The 17,515-nt window shown below is 50.5% G+C and overlaps 1 protein-coding gene across 1 annotated transcript in view; it reads left to right on the plus strand.

Moving 5' to 3' along the window:
- The window catches only part of AGPAT4 (1-acylglycerol-3-phosphate O-acyltransferase 4), a 133,966-nt gene that overhangs the window by 97,277 nt on the left and 19,174 nt on the right, over positions 1-17,515 (plus strand). Inside the window, exon 3 of the mRNA XM_012451108.2 lies at positions 7,209-7,378. Within this exon, the coding sequence (XP_012306531.1) occupies positions 7,209-7,378 (170 nt within the window). The remainder of the gene's footprint in view (positions 1-7,208; positions 7,379-17,515) is intronic.

A 17,515-nucleotide genomic window follows, 5' to 3' on the forward strand; every position in this document is an offset into this window, starting at 1 on the left:
GGTAAAGACAGTACCTTCTGGAGAGTTTCCCCAAGACCAAGCCTGCCACCTACAGGAAGGCGAATCAGGAGGTGCCAGTCGGTCAGCCTGTTCTATTGAGATGTAGTGTGGCAGTCAAAGGGGAAGCTGATCCCAGATGCCTGGGTCCCCTTCCTCACAGTCACCTATATAATTCTATAGTTGTTAAAATCGGATATAGCTAATGATAATAAGGCCATTTCCCGGTGTAACGTGGCTCCCCCGTCTGCAGCTGTGGGAGGTCTGACTGTTGACGTGTGCTTGAACAGTGAACTCTGTACTCCTCAGGGTTTGCATCAGCAGTGTTTGGATTGTGAGGTCTTTCGTACAGCGTCTACTCCCCTGTTTTAGTGGACTTCTCCATGGCACTTCTCCTGGAATGGGCCGCAGAGAGGAGCTGGGCCCCCGTGGTGGAGCAAGGAATGAGCAGGAGCCTTGGGGAATGGTGGGGAGTGGGAGCCCCAGGCCCTCTCTGCCTGCATCAGGGAAGAGCTTGTCTGGAGGCTTGAAGTATTGGGATCTCCGGGAGTTTAGGGAACCCTGGGATCCAGACCAGAATGGAGCCAGGTCTCACAGCTGCTTAGAGCGGAGTAGGGGCTGAGAACAAGGAGAGCTCTGGGAACAGCACGTTCAGGGCTGCCTGGAAGGGCACTCAGGGCGTGCTTCTTCGTTTCTTCCCCGTCTTTCTCTGATTTTAAATTATTTGTTTTGTTTTGGAGTCGAATAGCCACATGTAACTTTTGACTCCCTAAAACTTAACCACTAATAGCCTACAGTTGACTGGAAGCCTGACCAATAACATAAACAGTTGAGTAACATGTGTTTTGTATGTGTGTTACATCCGGTATTCTTACAATAAAGTAAGCTAGAGAAAAGAAAGCATTACTACGCAAATCATCAAAAAGAGCAACTGTGTGTACCGTTCATAAGTGCAAGTGGATCATCAGAGAGGCCTTCATCCTTGTCTTCACGTTGGGTAGGCTGAGGCGGCCAGGAGGAGGGTTGGTCTTGCTGTCTCGGGGTGCAGAGGCGGAAGAAAATCTAGGGATAAGTGGACCAGTGAAGTCTGAACCCATGTTGTTCGAAGGTCAGCTGCAGTGGAAATCAGAAGGAGAAAGCACTGGCGGCTGCAGGGCTTGTATTCAGTGCTTGAAGTATTTTAGCATCTGCTCTTCACGCCAAACCTTTGAGGTGGGCATTTTAATCTTTGTGTCCTAGGTAAGGAACTGACCACAGCTCTGCCTGAGCTCAAGGTGTGATTTTATATGCTGATCTTCCTTTTATTTCCCTTCTCTAGCCCCTTGCACTCCAGTCATCTCTTATATAATCATGGCTCATGGCTTTCAGTGTCTTCAGCAACTTTAGAGAGTTGCCCTGGGCCCTCGTGTCTGGATTCAGCTCCCAGCCACCACGTCCTAACTCTGGGGGATAGGCCACAACCCACGCGTGTTGGAAATGAACTCAGGAAACATTAGTTGCCATCATTTTCCTCCTCCATCTTTACAAACAGGACAGCAGGGCCTGTCTTCCTTAAGCCCACCTTCCTTTCGTCTATCTACTTCTTTTTCCTGTTAGTAATCTCTCAAGCTGAACAGCACAATAGCAAGTATAATAAAACCAAAGCTGTGCCTCTGGTTAAACCTCTTTATGGCCCCCTGAGTTTCATTCTTCAGTCAGCCCCTGAAATAGCAGGCAATGGTTTGGGACTTTGCAGAAGTCACCTGCTGTGCTAGGCACCCTCTCCCGTCATCACACTGAAGAACTGGGCACCGGCTCTGTGGGGTTTGTAGAACAGGCAGCAGCAACTGGCTGGAGCCAGAGGCAGCCGGAGAGCAGAATCCGAGTGTGATGGCTTTGTAGAGAGATGGCGTTCCCTGAGCCCTCAGGGAGCAGCAGAGTCAAAATAACATCGCAAAATTTGGAAAACTGACATTTAAAAAATATGACAAAAGTTTGAAAAATTGCCATATGATATTGAAGCTCTGGCTGCATCTCTGTGTGGAGCAGCCTTCCCTTTCTGTCCTGTGGCCTTTCCCAGGTGGCTGTCCTGGCCAGGGGCAGGCTTCCTTGGTAGCTCCCTGCGATTCCCTGCATGTGTGCACCTTGGGATGCCCGCTCCACACTGTGGTGAGTCTCACAGTCCGTGCGTACTCCAGGCCTGGATGGGGTGCCCCCTGTCCTCGGCAGGTGTGGTGGGCACTGCCCTGAGTGGATGTGTCCGTGGCTGGGCCACGTGCTCACCCACCCTAAAGGGCAAGACCTGGAGTCTCCAGATCCTGGGATCTCCGCAGACCGTGTCCTTCCTCCCCGCCCTTCTCCCACTGAGGTCCCTCTTAGGGCCGGTCATTTACAACTTCTAGGCCCCTTTCTAGGGGGTTATAAGCCCTTCCCTTTTTCCTCTTCTCCTGCTTTTACTCTGATTCGATGCATTATTTTTATTCCCAGATATACTGTTTTTCAATTCACTATCTAGTGGCTCGAATTCTTGTGATGTTAAAGCCTCGGTTGCTTTTCCTGGGTGTTTAATGTGTGTTAGTTTGGATGCCTAAACAAGAAGGTAAATGTTTCAGGGGTGCTATGTTCTGAATCCGTCCCCCAGAGTCATGTGTTGGATACTTAATTCCCAATGCAACAGTGTTGAGATGTGGGGCCTTTAAGAGGTGGTTAGGTTGTGAGGGCTCTGCCCTTGTTCATGCCATTATTTCAGGAGTGGGCCAGTTATTCAGAGAGTGGGTTCCTGCTAAGAGGATGAGTTCAGCTTGTTTCCCTTATTTCTCTCTCTTGAGCACATGCTTGCTTGTCCTTCTGCCTTCCCCCATGGGATGACACAGCAAGAAGGACCTTGCTAGATGCAGGCCTCTTGACCTTGGACCTCCAGCCTCCAGAACTATAAGAAATAAATCTCTGTTCTTCATAAATTACCCAGTCTCAACTGAGGAAGCATCTCTCAGTCAGGGTTCAACAAGAGAAGCAAAGCCACTGGGAGATCAGTACATCATCTCATTGGCCTTACTCGACTGGGGGCTGGTCTAGCAGTCTCTGTAGGGCTGTTGTATCTGCATGTGATGCTGGAGCTTGCAGTCCACAGGGCGGGCAGGCAGTCAGGAAGGGGCGATGCATATAAAGTGGGAGAGATAAGACGTTGGAACCACCAAGCACAAGCTGGAGCCTCGTAAGAATGGGCTAAAACTTGTATCAGTTCTTTTGCATCTGGCATCGATGGTCTGGATGTCCTGTAGAAGCTGGCATCTTTGTCACAGAGCCTAACACAAGCGCCTGGCCTGGGATTCAGAGAAGCTGGTGGGGGATCCAGGGGAGGGAGGAGCAGTCACAGGCCTGGCTGCTGCTTCGCACTGATGAATCAGCAGATCAGCAGAAATGTGTGTGACCTGCAAAATGGTGCTATTTCCTTTTCACCTTCCAAACCTCCCAAGAGTGTCTCTTGTGGTGCCGCCTAACCAGAAATATCCAAGAAAGGGAAGTCTGGGAAACGTAGTCCAGCCCAGCTTGATGAACACACCCCAAAGCCATGTAGAGGAATTTTCTATTTTCTTGTACATACTTCTAGGTTGTTTGAATCATTTTACATGACTGTCTAATCTGTGAATTAAAATGTGAAATCATTTGATAAAAAGAAAAATGGGCCAGGTGTGATGGCTCATGCCTGTAATCCCAGCACTTTGGAAGGCCAAGGTGGAAGGATCGCTTGAATCTAGAAGTTTGAGATCAGCTGTGGTCCCAACTACTCAGGAGCCTGAGATGGAAGTGTCGCTTGAGCCCAGGAGGTCGAGGCTGCGGTGAGCAGTATATGATTGGGCCACTGCACTCCAGCCTGGGTGACAGAGTGATACACCATCTCAAATAAAAAAAAAAAAGAAAAAGGAAATAAAACTCTTTTATCCAGTGAGGTTCACAGTGTAGCTGTCTATTTAACAGCCTACTGAGATGAGTGAGAATTTTGGTTTCCCCCCGTCTGGTTCCAGCACTGCTCCCTCTCTCTGTGCTGACACGCTCACCCCCTAACTGGCCTCCCTATTCCAGTCTGTTCCTATTTCAGTCAGAGTGATTTTTTTTTTAAATGCAAATTGGATGTTGGTGTGTCTATTTTAAAATGCTCCAGTGGTTTTTTTTTTTTTATTGTCTTTAGAATGAAATCATAAATCATAACTCCTTACTCTGGTAACCCAGAAGTCTCTGTGACACTCTCTCTCTGGGTTTCTCTCCCAGAAGTCTCTGCGACGCTCTCTCCCTGGGTTTCTCTCCCAGAAGTCTCTGCGACGCTCTCTCCCTGGGTTTCTCTCCCAGAAGTCTCTGCGACGCTCTCTCCCTGGGTTTCTCTCCCAGAAGTCTCTGCGACGCTCTCTCCCTGGGTTTCTCTCCCAGAAGTCTCTGCGACGCTCTCTCCCTGGGTTTCTCTCCCAGAAGTCTCTGCGACGCTCTCTCCCTGGGTTTCTCTCCCAGAAGTCTCTGCGACCCTCTCTCTCTGGGTTTCTCTCCATCTGCCTCTATCTCTTTCCCATCCTTACTCTCCCCTTCAGTGGTCAGAGCCTTTGTGTGTAATAAAATTATTATGTATATAATAGTAATTTAAAAGCTTGTATTGATTGCCTACTATGCCCAATGTCACGCTAGGTGTCTTGAATCCATACTGTATTTAATATCCACAGCGTCTCTAATGGCGTTTACCTATCCCAATTTTACAGAGAAGGGGGACATTAAGAAACATGCTAGAAGTCTCACGACTAGCAAGTGGCTCCAGCAGGATCGGTGGAGACACGCCTGGATGCGTCTGACTCCCGAATCCACAAGGACGATATTCAGCAGCCATCCTCTTAACAAGCCTTTCTCCTTTCCCTGTGACGTTGTTCTGTGGTGTGTAGCTGTCTTTTTCCTGGGCTGTAAGCTGGAGGGGAGCCGGGATCGGAGCTGAATGTTTGCTCCTCTCCTGTACTTCGCAGAGTGTCCGCACGCATTTGTTGAAAGCATCCATGTGCGCGGCACTTACTGAGTCTTGGAGTCGAGGCTAAGGTCAGGGTGAACCACACAGTACAGTTGCTGTCTCGTGGCGCCCGTGCTCTGTATGTAGTGATACAGAGCTCTGTATATAGTGACTCATGCCATAGTCACAGCTGTGATAGGGCTGTGGAGGGTGCCGGGGAACATGTGAATGGGGTGGGGTGGTGGGAACTGGCCTTGGGCAGGGAGTCCCACGCAGAGGCATTTGGCCTGTGACCCATAGGAAATGTGACTCTCTTGGAAGGTTCAGCTTTGTCTCCCAGACTCCCCGCAGAGTTGTGCTTTGGTGCTTATCTGTGCTCCTTGGTCAGTAATGGAAGAGACTGATCCTTTCCATCCTCGTGCCTAGAAAAACTCAGCACAGCGCTACAGGCATCCTTCTACCCCATGCTAACACATTGTCCCTCCATCCCTTTGTCAGGCTGCCCTGCCAGGCTGCATGTGGTTACCCTGCCCCGCCCCCCCGCCCACTGGCAAACTCCCACAACCGACTCCCAGGTCGCATCACTATTCCTTGACTTGTGCTTCTGCTTCCACCGATGCCGTGGCCTGGTGGACAACTGAATGGGGGCTTGATGTTTTCTCAGTTCCTAGAATTAGGTAGACGCTTTTTTATTGTTCACCTCTGGAGAAGAAAGGGGAGTGGTTTTGTTCATTTTTAAGGATATGGATAGCTTCAGTTTGCTGGGAGCTTCCAACGTGCTCTATACTGAGCACATACTCTGTGTTACGTACGTTATGCTCACAAAACCCTTTGGGACAACTCCCTTCCAAAGATTAAGACACAGTGGTGTTGTAAGTTTAATTTGTTCAAAGTCCCACGGGCCTAACTGCTTAAAAACTAGACTGCGATGTCTTCTAGAGGGTTCTGGTGCTCCACATCTAGCCTTCAGCCTCCAGCCTGGAGGGGAAAAGTTTCCAAGGACAGCCACTTGAGCTAAAACACTAGGCTCATCTGGAGTCAAGGCCAAATCCACCTGCCTTTATATGTATGTAGGGTGGGGATGGGGTGGGGAGGGAGTGAGTCCTCTGCTACATGTGTGCCCCACTAGCTGGTGATTTAAAAAGGCGGGCACATGGCCCGGTGCGGTGGCTCACGCCTGTAATCCCAGCACTTCGGGAGGCCAAGGTGGGACGACTGCTTGAACCCAGGAGTCTACCCTGTAGGCAACATAGCAAAACGTCTCAAAAAAAAAACATAACAAAAAAGTAGCCGGGCCTGGTGGTGCAGGCTTATTTCCGGCTAGTCAGGAGGCTGAGGTGGGAGGATCACTTGAGCCTGGGAGGTTGAGGCTGCAGTGAGCTTTGGTCACACCACTGTACTCCAGCCTGGGTAACAGAGCAAGACCTTGTCTCAAAAAAAAAGGGGGGTGGGGAGGAGGCACGACCCTCGCAGAGCACTCAGGTGCCACCCCCTACTGAACATCATCAACTTTAAGAGTCAATTTCAAAGCTGATCACCCACATTCAACTGTTTTTCTGGACAGTTTCTACCTTAGAGGCTTTTCCTGATCCTGCTAGATTGGGAATAAGTCCCCTGGATGGGAGGCATCGCTGAAGAATAAACTACAAGTGGTCATCATTGCCTGAAAAAGGAATCTTTTCTTTTCACAAGCCCCTACAAAGAATATTTTAATAGTTCTGTTCAGACCCGCGTGTAGTGACTCTTATGCCCCCTGCCCTGCAGGTGCTGCGGTCCCTGCTCCTGGCACCACCATCCTCCATTCCTCCCTGTGCCCTGAAGTGTCAGAAATGGGAGAGGAAAGTTGGGCGTTTAATATTCTTTGATGGAGTTTATAAGTATCCCAATTAGTCATTTTCCAGGATATTAAGAATTCTGAACCTCATCACACGCTGCCTTACAAGGGCATGAATTCTTGACGGATTCTGGCTTTGTGATTTATTTTCCCCCAAGGTACTTAATCAAGGAATGGAAGTCATTTGCCTTCTCTAGGCATCCTCCTCTTCTTCCCTGGAGAAAGTTGTGAAGTCTTTCTTGTTTTGCCTCCTGCTTCTGAACTCTCTCAAAGACTAAGGTCTGTGCTGCAACGACCCAGACCTTTGTCCCAGCAGTTGCTTTCTCCCCCAGCTGGGAGGGCAGAGCCCCACTCTCAGCAGAGCCCCGAGGACAAGGCTGCGTGACGTAAACATCTGTCTATTGTGGTTTGTTCCAGAGCTGGTGATGCTGCTGGAGTGGTGGTCGGGCACGGAATGCACCATCTTCACGGACCCGCGCGCCTACCCCAAGTATGGGAAGGAAAATGCCATCGTGGTTCTCAACCACAAGTTTGAAATTGACTTTCTCTGTGGCTGGAGCCTGTCCGAACGCTTTGGGCTCTTAGGGGTAAGTCGGAGATGCATTCACCCCTGCCTCACACATTTCTCTGGGTCAGCGCCACCACTTGCCCTTTGCTCTTGGTCATTCAGAACTTGCAGAAGAATCAACAGAGTTTCTACTTGATGAAATGTTGCTAATAAGCTGCGTTTTACTCTTGCTTGGAGTCAGGCTTAACAGCTTCTTTTGGGCAATCATAAGAGGTACTCAACAATTGCTCCTGCTGGGCATTTTATATGCGATTCATTTATCTAATCCTTACATCTTACAGCAACATGAATAGATGACGTGCCACACTCTGTTTTTTAAAAAACTAAGTTATATAGAGCTTAAATATTCGGCTCAGAGTCACACAGCCGTAATTAGATTTGGATTTCACTCGCATCCATATTTCTCAATTCCATGCTCTGCTGCCTCTTTGGCTGACAGGCAGACATCACCTCTGCATTTTGATCATTGAAGGCTTAAGAACTTTGAGTCCCTAAGTGAGAGAGTGAACTGCAGAATTTAGAATTTTTCTGAAATTCTGTTTTTCTCCCAGCTAGTTTGATTCCTTGCCCAGAGCTTGCGTGCCTTTGGAACTGGGTCTCTTCAGTTGATTTTGTCATCTGTTAACACACTGCAGTGTGTAGCGGTTGAGCCTGTGTCACAGAGCTCAATCAAAGTCATCTGCGGTACTCAGGTATTCCAGTAGGAACGCCAGTGTACGCTGGAGCGGGGTCAGGAAAGGTCCTAAGAGTTTGCACCAGAACTTGGAGATCAGGTTTTGCACCTGGGAACAATGCCCTGTACACAGATAAGGGGGACTGCTGAAATCACCTTGGTTTTTGGTAGCCCCTGAAGGCAAAATCATGGTGTTTAGAAGATTGGAGATGGGGGCTGTTATAAGGCCATGGAGGACAGATGGGACTAGAAGATTCGGTGGGTCTGATTCCTGGAGGCAGGTAAAGATAAACTCCTGCCCACCGTTTTCTCCTTTAGTTTTCCTATTTATTCTCCCAGTGCGAACTTGGTATCTGTATGTGTGTACACACGTGTGTGTGTGTGCAAATATATTTCTAGGAACAAGAGCAAACATTCTAGTAACCAGCATTCTCTGATTTGGAGAACTTGGCAGAGACCTGAGTTACAGCTTTGTGGATTTATTCTCTCTGATGAGAGACTGCCCCTTAGAATGTCATAGTCCTAACCCCGTCGTGGATGTCAGGGATGAATGACAGGGTTCTCCTGCCCAGGAGGAAGGGTATGGGGTACTGGTGTGACTTGACTGTCGGGTCACCTGTCTTACCACCATTACAGCTAGGCTTTCTGAGGTGCCAGCGTCTCCTGGAACTCAGACTGTAGTTTAGAGGCAGCTGGTGATTTTCCAGGCTTTGTAAATAGCTCTTGGTAGCGTTCATGCTTAGAATGTGAAAACTTCCGTAATTCATGGAGCCGGAGTCCCTGAGGCACAGCAGAAAGCCTATTGAACTTGCAGGTGCCTTCCAATTCCTGCTTGCCCTGTGGTGGCGTTACGCCCACAAGCTCCCTCCCTGTGCTGTTCACCTTATTTCTGTAATTTCTAATCCTTAGATATTATTATCCACATTTTATAAATCGCCAGAGCCTCAGTTTGGCTGAGTGATTTGCCCGAGGACGATAGCTCTTAAGTCTGATTTCAAAGCTCTGCTCTTTCCCGGAAGATGTTGGGGCCACAAAAGCAGGGGCCCTGGGGCCCAAGACCTGCTCCAGAAACAGGGCCCTGACCACCCTAAAATGGCCCAGACCAGCTGCAGTCAGGACCAGGTCTCTAATGCCTTCCTGGCTCGTGATGTGCAAAGGCCTCATTCTGAGGGGTGCAAGTCACCTGCACCTTCACAGGGTTGGGGATGGAGCCGCAGGAGCTGGCAGAGCAGGGCTGTGCACAGAGGCGCCGGAGAAGCACCCAGATGCCCAGCACCAGCAGGCACTGGGATAGGCACAGATGAGGGAGAACAGTGAGCCCCACAACACGTGCAGGGAGGGACCCAGGCCCGGAGAGGGCACATGGCGCACAGAGAGGAAGAGACTTTCATGGAGAGGGAATTTAATCTCAGCACCATTTAGGGTTTTACTCCCAAAGGTTTCCGGAATCCCTGATCACTTTACAAGTCTGAGCGTAAGGGTGGGAGCGCTGATGGCCGGAAGGTGAATCCACAGCACGCCCACCCTGCCTGCAGCATGGGGACCACACTTCCCCACCTCTGATTTCATCAGTGATACTGTATTTATAGGACTTCACTCATTTCTGTGAACACCAAACAACTCATGCTGTATGTAAGGGGGTCTGAGCCCTGCCACTGATGGTGGAGACTGCTCTTAGGCATTTAGGGTCTTCCAGGGCTCCACTTGCTGGTGAAGTAAGCAGGTCTGGGAGCCTGGGGCCTGGGCGATGACTCTTCTGTTCTCACTGGAAGTTTGGGAGCCTTGCTCAGTGGGGACCTTGGGGTTTCTAGATTCTTGCTAAAGTGCTTCCTTAGGCCCTGAGTCTTCTCTTCTGCAAACACCATAGAAACAGCCAGTGCTTGCTGTGCATTCTCACAAAGCAAGGTGCTACACAGAGCGGGTGCCCTGAGAGGACAGTGGAGGACAGGCACGCGGGGGGCGCTGGCCGGCGTGGAGGGGAGCTGCCAGCTCGTGTCCTCCCAGGGAACCCCCTCCCCAAGTCACAGGGAACAGCTTTGCCATCTACTGGAGGAGCTGCAGCCCATGACAGTGGGTGACGCTGCCTGGTGCTCGTCTCGGCCACCCTGGAAGGGGTAAGGAACAGCACTGCGTTGTATTCATTGTTCAGCAGCAGCTTTTGTCTTCAGTGACCTTCAGGAAAAGAAGAACACCTCATTCATCTCTCTGCTTTTTCTTAAATAACACATGATTTTGAGATCCTTCTGGAGTCTGCAGAATTTGCTTTTTAAAGAGGAAGGGAACAAAAGAAGCTTCCTGACCAGGCACTTTTCATCCTCACCTGTAACAGCCCAAAAGGAAATGAGTTTAAGTTGAAGTCAGTGAAATTTGCAGAAATTCATGACAGTGGCATTATTGAATGTAAAATAGGATTTTGGGGGAAGTAACAGAATTCTCTTTTTACCAGAGAGGCTTCCAGCCTTTTAGACACACTCGAGATCCTGTGTGGCCACTGCTCATTGCACTGCCTGTCCCCAGAGGCTCTGGTTCTCCTGGGAGCCGGCACTTCCTGGTGTGTGCCAGGGCTCCAAAGGCGCTTCCTGGCGTGTGCCAGGACTCCGAAGGCTTTGGTTGATCTTGGAGTCACACGCTGAACCTTTCCACCCTGGAGATGAGAGTGACATGCAGGCAGCTGGGGCACAGGTCACTAAGGTGCCCACCAGACCGTGGTGTGTAAGCACAGGTCAGCTTCCTGAGGCTTCAGGTCCCTGTTTGCTTATCTTTTTTCCTTAGCAGGCCCCGGCTGGTTACGTAAGAGCATGATCCCGTCTGGGCAGCGCCAGGCCCTGGCAAGCACTCCATGAGCAGTAGCTATTATTATATTCTCAATATTTATCTGCTGGGCCAACTGGGTTATTTGTCTTCAGATCCTTAAAGAAGCCATATGGGTTAGTTATCCATGGCAGCGGGACGAGACCCAAAACATAGCGGCTGAAAACAACAAGCGTCCATTAATGTTCCCTGGCTGTGTGGTCAGGAATCCAGGTGCAGCTGCACGGGGGCACTGGCAGGGTCTCTCGGGAGGGGCAGTCCGCCACCGCTGGGGGCTGTGTGTGATCTGCCTCCAAGCTTGCTCACGGGTTTGTTGCCCAGCCTCCATTCCTCACCACACAGGCTTGTTTTAAAACACAGGGTTTCCCAGGATATGGCAACTGTGCCCCTGAGGGTAAGCCATGCTAGAGAGAGTGAGCAGGTTCCCGGGGCAGGAGCTACGGGGCTTCTGTAACCGGACCTGGGAGAGACCTCCCATCCCTTCCATCCGTACTGGCTGTTGGAAGTGGATCAGTAAGCACAGCCCGTGCTCCAGGGATGTGGGGTGGGATGCACAGGGGCGTGGATGCCAGGAGGCCAGGATCACAGGGCCCCTTGGTGGCCCCCACCCCACAGTGACATGACATTTGGTCTGAGACCTTCCTTTGTCCCTCTTAGTAAATATATAATACAGCTGGGCCTGAACACAGATCAGAATGTTGTATTTCTGGCCTGGCACAGTGGCTCACGCCTGTAATTCCAGTGGTTTGGAAGGCCATAGTGGGAGGAGGGCTTGAAGCCAAGAGTTCGAGACCAGCCTGGGCAACACCGTGAGATCCCTGTTTCTATAAACATAAATCAATAAATAAAACAGCAAAAAAATAGCAGCATTGCATTTCTTTGCCCAGAGAAAGGTGAGAGGAGGAAGCGGCATCATCCTTCCTAGGCAGAGGGCCTGTGTGTGAGGTTGCCCATAAAGCCTTGTACTGCCTCTTTAAACAGAATGATTTTTCAATGATGACGACGATAGCAGTTGATAACCTTCAAAATATGTGTCTGGCAGGTGTTGAGTGTGTGTGGTTCTGTAGGAGACCACGTAATGCAGCACAGCACTGTTCACCCGTCTTTCCCCAGCTTCTTCACACACACGCGCTTGTCAAGTGCTCTTTTTCTAAAGAGAACTCAGGAGTCTCCAGATATGGAGGGGTGTTTCCAGCAGATATGCCCACCATGTGGTGTGGTCAGCTCTGTAGGGTGGTCTTGCACCGTCCTCACCGCTGGCACCACCTGAGTGTATGGCAGATGCCCTCTGCTGCCCGCCATCAGGCGAGTTCATTCTCAGCTCTGCAGGCACGGACCTCACACCAAGAGTGGGCAGGGATGCCACCCTCTGCCTCTTACCGTTCACCGGTTTGGCAGGTGTGCTGGGATCTGGAATCACGTGGATGAGGAACCTGAGAGAATGGTGATGACCGAGGTGGCCAGGCGAATCACCGGCCAGGAAGAAGTGGGCAGCTCACGGGTTCATACTGACCCACATCCCGAAGTGGTCGCGCATGCTCATCTTTGAAAGTCCAGTCCCACACTGGACACAACGGGTCTTCTTTTTTGTTGATCAGGATCCTTTGGCAGTGTCTTTAACAAGCCAGGATCTGATCTCACCGATCATGAAGCCAGGGTTGCTGAAAGCGCGTGGCTTTCTCTTCCTGTGCGCGGCCCTCAGCAAATGGCCACAGCCTGTGCTGTCTGCTGGGCACCGACTCGGTATCATCCCACGAACCCCTCCTTCCTCACTCCCTCCTGCTTTGTGTTTAGCGCCCTCCAGTGTCCCATCACCTGTGCTTCCTGCAGCTGTTCAGCAAGCACCTATTGGCTACAGATGCTGGGCAAGGCCAGTCGCTATTACTTTCTGCCCTGGGGACATCCTGTTTTCCCACCTGCCCCATAATGCCTCTGCTCTGTCTTCCCATCTGCGAGGCTGGCGCCGTCCCACAGGGGCTGCGCTGCCCGTTCAGAAGAGAAACTGGGAAGGGGCCATGAGGACTTGTGTCCAGGCAGGTGGAAAAGGGCTTTGTACAGGAAGCTCCTCTCCCAGCTAGTTTGTCCTGGCAGCCGTGACCATGACTCCTCAAAGCAGAGCCAGGAGTGATCAGTATCCTGCTGGTTCAGGCCTCCACGTCGGTCCTCCGAATGGTCCTCCTCTCCTCTCTGCACATCTGCACGCCTGTCCAACCCAGAATAGTTTGGAGCCTGGTAAAGTGGGGGAGGTTGGCTGGAGGAGGCCAGTCAGGAGTGCAGGGGCCCCGCGTACTCTGCCCCACGTGGCTGGAGGATAAGTCTCTAATTCCAGTCTGGGGTGAATGCTTAGAGTGCTTTCATTTTGTGTTTGCTTTATGCATTGCCCCTGCAGCTGTGACTAATTGTGGAACACGGTTCATTTTGTTCCGAGACTCATCTTGAGGTTTTTCGGGTAGTGTAAGGTCTACAGTGTTCTCCTCTCAGCATCAGAGAAGGCAGAAAGCAAGAGAAAGGAATGCAGTGTGAGCGAGGCCAGGCACACTTGTGCTACCTACCGCAGTCGGCAATGAGGAAGTCTGTAATCCCAGTACTTTGTGAGGCCAAGGCGGGGTGGATCACATGAGGTGAGGAGTTTGAGACCAGCCTGGCCAACATGACAAAACCCCATCTCTACTAAAATTACAAAAAATTAATTGGGCATGCTGGCAGATGCCTGTAAACCCAGCTACTCAGGAGGCTGAGATGGGAGAATCGTTTGAAGCTGGGAGGCGGAGATTGCAGTGAGCTGAGATTGCATCACTGCACTCCAGCCTGGCAGCATAGCAAGACTCCGTCTCAAAAAAAAAAAAAAAAAAAAAGGCAGAATGGAGTCTCTCACCTTTCGATGCACACACACACATGCACACGCACATGCATGCATGCGTGCACACAAACTGGTTCATTATTTTGAGCGCCAGTCTTTTCAGCATTTGGCTATAACTTAGGGGAAGATTCCAGGCCCACACCATCCTCTCTTGCGCACACCTTTCTTTCCAGGAGGGTGTACAACAACTTACTGGCGGAGTTCAGTGGTGGAAATGGAACACAGAAGCTGAAAGCTTTCTGCTTCTCCCTTCCCACAAGACTGGGCACCTCAAGGCCACAGATCTTCAACCTAAGGCTGCTCCGTCTGTGCAAAGGTATCGATTAAGAAGCCCTCTTATGCCAGGCACTGAATATTGTGTTCTTGGCACCTGCACAGTGCCTGGCATAGGGGCTTCTTAATCAACACTTTCGCATGGACAGAGCAGCGTTGGGTTGAAGATTCTGAGCTTACGCACCGTACGTCAGAATGGAGGCTGCGCTGTCGGGGGACTTGCGAGGACTCGGGGGTGATCGGGCCAGATGGCTTGTCTGGGCTCCAGGGAACTGAAACATTTGCTACAGTGTCTCCAGCTGGTAGTCAAGAAAACAGTCAGAGGACTCAAGGGTGGGCTGTTTAGCCTGCTTTATTGTTAAGGAACATCTCACCTGTTTTCCAAGTTCCACTTAAGATACCTCATTTTATATATTTAGTGGAAGTAAATCACCTTGCATGAACCCAGATGACTGACTGGTGGCCATGCGGGCAAACCTTCAGGAATGACTGGACGTTTGCAAACAAAGCTGGCCATAGAGCCTCAGCCCTGAGGGGTTCCTTGCTGGTGTCAGTGGGGGCGGAGGCTTCGCAGGAGCAGGACACCCTGCTGCTCCCGCCATGCTCCATGCACACCGGGGCTTGGAATCTTCGCCCTACGCCTTGGCGGGTAGCCGTTTTGGAGAAGACCTTAACTAGATTGGCCTCATTCTGATCTGTTTTCACCCCAGAGGCTGTCGAGCTGCAGAATGTCAGGGTCAGTCCCGCTCTGCATCGGCTCTTTCCAGTGCCCAGGGTCTCTGCAAGGGCTGGCCCACTTGCCGGAGGTGCTGACCAGGTCGTGGTGCTGACTGCTGCCCTGAGCCGTGGGGGTCCGCAGGATGGGCCGCTCAAGTAGATCAGCCCCAAGCAGCTGCCCTAAGACAGCTCTCTCACTGTCTCTCTCTCCATAGTGGGGTGCTCCATATGAAAACTTTAGATTGTCTAAATATGCTTGTATCTAGACAGCTCTGTTCTAAATCTAACTCATCAGTAAATCCTTTCAGGTTGACCTCCGAAATAAATCCAGAATTGATGAAATTGGTATATTTTCTTGTACATTCTCTCTGAAAGCTGTTGGCATCACACGTGGAAGCCTCTGCTTGGTCTCTGATTGGGAGGGCGATGATAGTTATAGCATATTGAACCTGTTCCCTGGGGAGCTGTCAGGATACTGTCATAGTACTTTCTAGTCTCTTTGTCATAAGTGAGTCAGCTCAGGCAACTCTCTGTCCAGGTTACCTATTCAATTGTGCTTGAATAAGTGTAATCTATTGTTACCATTACACTAAAGCACGGCTTAGAAAATGGGTTGAATAAGGAGACATTCAGCACTGCTTGCTCTGTGATGAAAATAACAAGTTATTGAACGCCCATGACAGTCTCAACTCTGGTTTTGTAGACGTTTCCATACATTATTCAATCTTTACAGGGACTCCCAGGGATATGTATTGTCTTCCTCATCACATGGAGGGGAAACAGAAGCTCAGGAAGGCTGAGGACCTTGAGCACAGTCACACAGTGGGTCGTGGTGGAGGCTGGTTAGAAACAGGACTGTCTCATTCCAGAGCTTTTCATGCAGCCCCGCCAGGGAAAGGGAATCAAGTGACGTTTCTTCAGTTTGGAAGGTGAAAGTTTCTACCTTAATATTTTAGCACATTTCTTACCAAACATAATTAACATCAAAACCTAGGTGTATTGATAACATCCAAAATTTTAAGGCTGAAAGATGGATTAAGTCAGTATAAAGAAAGGTATGTCTCTTCTGTTCCTTTTGATCATGTAATCCCAACACTTTGGGAGGCTGAGGTGGATGGATCACCTGAGGTCAGGAGTTAGAGACTAGCCTGGCCAACATGATGAGACACTGTCTCTACTAAAATACAAAAATTGGCCTGGTGTGGTGGCTCATGCCTGTAATCCCAGCACTTTGGGAGGCTGAGGCGGGAGGATCACAATGTCAGGATTTTGAGACCAGCCTGACCAACATGGTGAAACCCCATCTTTACTAAAAATACAAAAATTAGCCAAGCATGGTGGTGCACACCTATAATCCCAGCTACTCAGGAGGTTGAGGCAGGAGAATCACTTGAACCTAGGAGTTGGAGGTTGCAGTGAACTGAGATCACACCACTGCACTCTAGCCTGGGTGAGAGCGAGACTCCCTTCTCAAAAAAAAAAATAATAATCAGCTTTTGCCCTGTCCTGAGGGCAGCAGCTTGCTGACTCCTCTGTGGTGGTGTACGATATATGGTGCACACCCATAACCCACGGGACGTGTCTTCTGTGGGGCATCTAAACAGTTTTTGGTGACCTAACAGGAAGGGAAATAGAGAGTCCCATCCCAGGTGACCGTCTGTGGGTCTAGACACCCACATCACTGTCAAAGTTGTCGTTTCCTGTTACCATCAGGTCATAGTGGCCACTAGGACCCACTGGGCTCTTGCAGGATAGAAGTGTGAATAGGACATCTCCGTGAGAGCGCTTTTCCCCAGCAGAAGCCATGACGGACTGCGTGGGGCCTCTCGCCTTCCCAGGGCCTGCGGCTACTGCCCTAGAGCCTCCTGGCTACAGAACCAATCATCGTGTCTAGCTCCTTCCTATTGCTACATGTTTGGAATGAGTTCAGGTAAATATAATTTAAAACAATATCATGGGCATTGCACATGGTCAGCCTCACACCTACACCGTGCCTGGCTTCCTCTGGGGCAGCGCTTCTGATTTTACAGCTAAGTTCTTTTGGAGAGAATCTGCATGTTGGATTTGTGTGAAAAACAAATTCCATCAGAAAACGGAGATGCTAAACTTGGAAGGTATCTGCATTTTCTACCCATATGAGGGAAGAAGTTTCTTGTTTTTTTAAAGTAGGGTAGCAATTGGCTGTTTAGACCGTCTTTGTTCTGCCAGTGGGTTGGGGGACACGGCTTACCCTGTGCTGAGCTGGAGCTGCAGAGAGGCATGGGAGTGCTGGGGAGAAGAGCGAGGGCTGGGTGGAAGCCGTGGCTCCCCTCGCTGTGGGCATCGTAGGTTTAGGGCCGCTCCGACAGCCCACAGCCCTGGCCCAGTCACTGTCCCATCGATCAAGGAGCATCTTGGTCAATTCCAAAATTAAGGTGAAATGATAAACATCCATCAGCTAAAAAGTAGTTCTTATGTCTCTGCTGCCCCCTCCACCCCACAGAAGCCCTGGTCTTCCTCAGTGTCATGGGGGCTGATGTTGACGCCTGGCGGGTGACAGCCAAACTGAGCCCTGGGGACCCGGGACTGCTCTGAGAGTCCCCAGAGGGGACCTGTTGATGGCCAGGGTCATGCACCTGTGTCAGCCTCAAGACGATCTCTGGCAGGTGCCCCTGCCCGTCTTGGCCTCAAAGACGGGGGTGTGGCAGGGGGTCTGGAGGGCACTGAGCACATCTTCTGGTCTGGGTTTTACTCCCAGCTCTGACCAGCCATGCCCAGAGATCCCTCTGGGCTCCGTGGCCTGCTCTGTGAGTGGAGACTCCCGTTTACCTCAACTGTAGGGC

This window comes from Aotus nancymaae, unplaced genomic scaffold, assembly GCF_030222135.1.
Source record: "Aotus nancymaae isolate 86718 unplaced genomic scaffold, 86718_ANA_hifiasm-v0.15.2.pri h1tg000040l, whole genome shotgun sequence".
Taxonomy (NCBI): domain Eukaryota; kingdom Metazoa; phylum Chordata; class Mammalia; order Primates; family Aotidae; genus Aotus; species Aotus nancymaae.